This window comes from Apis dorsata, unplaced genomic scaffold (genome assembly GCF_000469605.1).
Source record: "Apis dorsata unplaced genomic scaffold, Apis dorsata 1.3 scaffold_99, whole genome shotgun sequence".
Lineage (NCBI taxonomy): Eukaryota > Metazoa > Arthropoda > Insecta > Hymenoptera > Apidae > Apis > Apis dorsata.
In genome coordinates this window covers 1,794,139-1,796,906 of record NW_006263397.1, presented here as the reverse complement: position 1 = coordinate 1,796,906, position 2,768 = coordinate 1,794,139, and the positions used below count along the sequence as shown (strand labels likewise).

At 34.9% G+C, this 2,768-nt stretch overlaps 1 protein-coding gene across 5 annotated transcripts in view; it reads left to right on the top strand.

The window, feature by feature from the left end:
• Positions 1 to 2,768, top strand: part of LOC102678389 (sestrin homolog) — a 140,092-nt gene extending 137,324 nt beyond the window's left edge. For all 5 annotated transcript variants that reach the window (XM_006612210.1, XM_031508757.1, XM_031508756.1 and 2 more), the window contains 2 exons: positions 657 to 1,031; positions 2,099 to 2,768. In XM_006612210.1, coding sequence (XP_006612273.1) covers positions 657 to 1,031; positions 2,099 to 2,185 — 462 coding nt within the window. In that variant the 3' untranslated portion in view covers positions 2,186 to 2,768. The remainder of the gene's footprint in view (positions 1 to 656; positions 1,032 to 2,098) is intronic.

Here is a 2,768-nt window from a genome sequence, read left to right as displayed (position 1 = left end):
TATATATATATATATATATATATATATATATATATATATACAATCGCAATCGATTAATTTAAACGCTCGAATTTTCGCGTATGAACAAAAAAAAGGAATCTCATTTCCTCTGCGATTCAACAATACTTAAATCTTGCGTAAACATTTGGATGTTTGAAAATTAATAGTCAAGAAAGTGCTTTCTCAAAAATTATATTGTTAAGATAGAGATAAGTAAAAAGCATATCTCTAGATTTATGAATCTTGTGAATACGAAACTTTGTCCAAATCAAATTCAAATTCTCGAATTCAAAATTAAAAAAGAGAATATATTTTTCCAAGAAAGTTTCGAATATCCTATCATTAATTATTTATTTATTTCGTCAAGAAATAGTATTTTAACAAATTATTCTATCCGAATTTCGAAAGTTTCAAAGTTCATATCGAATACCTCTCATCCTTAAAAAAGAATTCTATTTCATTAACGAACCTAGCCTTTCCAAATCGTAAAAAGCAACAAAATTTATCATTCTCCTGTTCACAATTTAAATTTTAAAATTAAAGCACATATCATATATGTATCCCCAAACTCAACAAATTTTTCTGCAACCTCCTCTAATCTTTCCTTCTAATCTTCTAATTCTTTCTCTAACCAATAAATTAATTTTTTGTTTCAGCGTGGCCAATTGAGCGACATACCCACGTTCCGCGTGCAAGACTACTCATGGGACGATCATGGTTATTCATTGGTGAACCGCCTCTACAACGACGTCGGTAATCTGCTCGACGACAAATTCAAAACGGCGTACAATCTCACCTATTACACGATGGGCACGCACAGCAAGGTGGACACGTCCCGTTTCAGACGGGCGATCTGGAATTACATTCAGTGCATGTTCGGTATCAGGCACGACGATTACGATTACAACGAGGTTAACCAGCTCCTCGAGCGCAGCCTGAAGACGTTCATCAAGAGCGCCGTTTGTTACCCTGAACGCGTGACCAAAAGGGATTACGATCGCGTGATGAGGGAATTCAAGCACAGCGAGAAGGTTGGTAGCCTTAACCACGTGCCTGTTTATCACCGCGTGTGTATAAATGTTTGTCGATTTTGAGCCGACTCAGGTTTACGTAAGGAGATATGCATAATGCTATTTACATATGATTTCCCTGCTTCGAGTGTTATGTACATATTTCACGTGTTGCTATTTCACGGGTCAAAACCGGGGGATTTCGTTCGATTTTATCGCATTTTTGCCGGGTTATAGATTATAGAATGTTTATGGATATGGGGGAAAATTTAATTACGTAGGAATATATGGAATGCAGTTCTAGAAATATAAAAAAGAATGTATCGAGTATGGTGACACACTCGTCCACGAATCATTGGGGATTTGTTAATTGATTATAAACAATTTTAATTCGTGAATTAATTGTTGTAAATGTTTTAATACCAGATTTCGTATCGATTCGATTTTTTTCTTTAATATAGTAACATTTAATAAGAAATTGAAGCATTCATAGATTGAATTATATTTTTGTGATGGACAAAAATTGTTTTGAGGTATCAATTTGTGAATTAATCTATTCACATATTTTAATAATATTTTAATAATAAGTGTCATTATTGTTTGATGCTTAAAATGAAAGTAAATTTATGTTAATATTGTTGAAAAACATTACAATTATAATTTTCATTTGTCTATATTCAGAAACATTGTTGATTGTCTGAGGATTTATGGACGGGAGTGTACGTATTGTATTATTTAACAGATGAATCAAGTTTCTTAGCTGCATCCATAAAAATACGAATTTGCATAAACATCCATAGTTTAGCTATTAAATATAGATTTTTTTCATTAGAAGAATAAAACTTGAAAAAAATATTTCAAGTTATATATATATATAAAAAAAAAAAAAGGAAGATCGATGAAATATTCATTTTAACTTTTCCCTTCCTATATACGTATTATTTTGATAAACATTTTGCATAATTTGTCAAATTATCTTAAAGATAACTAATTAAAACGAGAAAAATAAAAGGTATTACAAAATTCTCTTGTCATGTCACAAAAATACATAAATCACCACTCTACATAATCAATCCTTTTACTTTCAGGTCCACGTGAACCTGATGATCCTGGAGGCACGAATGCAAGCCGAGCTATTGTACGCGCTTCGCGCCGTGATGCGATATATGACCTAAGCGAAGCATCGTCGCCTAAGCTCCTTCGTCTACTTGCTGTCTGTCAGTTTGTCGTCGGTTTATTTTATCGTGTAACTCGCGCCACGGATATTCGCGAGTCGTCTTTGCGGATTCTGCACACGGCACAGAAAGGAACGAGCGAACGCGACACCGATTCTCATATATTCAGTATATTAAAAGAATCTATCTTCACCACACGTATCCATCATCTACACACAATTATCTTTATCCATCCATATAAGAGGAGAGAGGAGTTCAAGTTATGATGTATACTCACACGTACACACGCGTATGTACAACAAAACAAACACGTACAAACGCACACACACACACACATACACACACACGTATAGAGAAAGAGAGGGGAAAAGCGGCCCAAGTTGTCCATTGTGAAAGATCGTTTGCAGGGTGTCCGTCGTTTGCTCGTAACTTTAAACGACCGAGAATTCTTTGATGAGTCAGTGCTGAATCTGGAAGAAGCAATCGAAACGAGAGGGAAAACCGCGGGACGCGTGGAAGAAGAGAGAAAAATTAGACGCGATATGCGTCGTATATACACCGACGAATGTTGATCGATCACGGC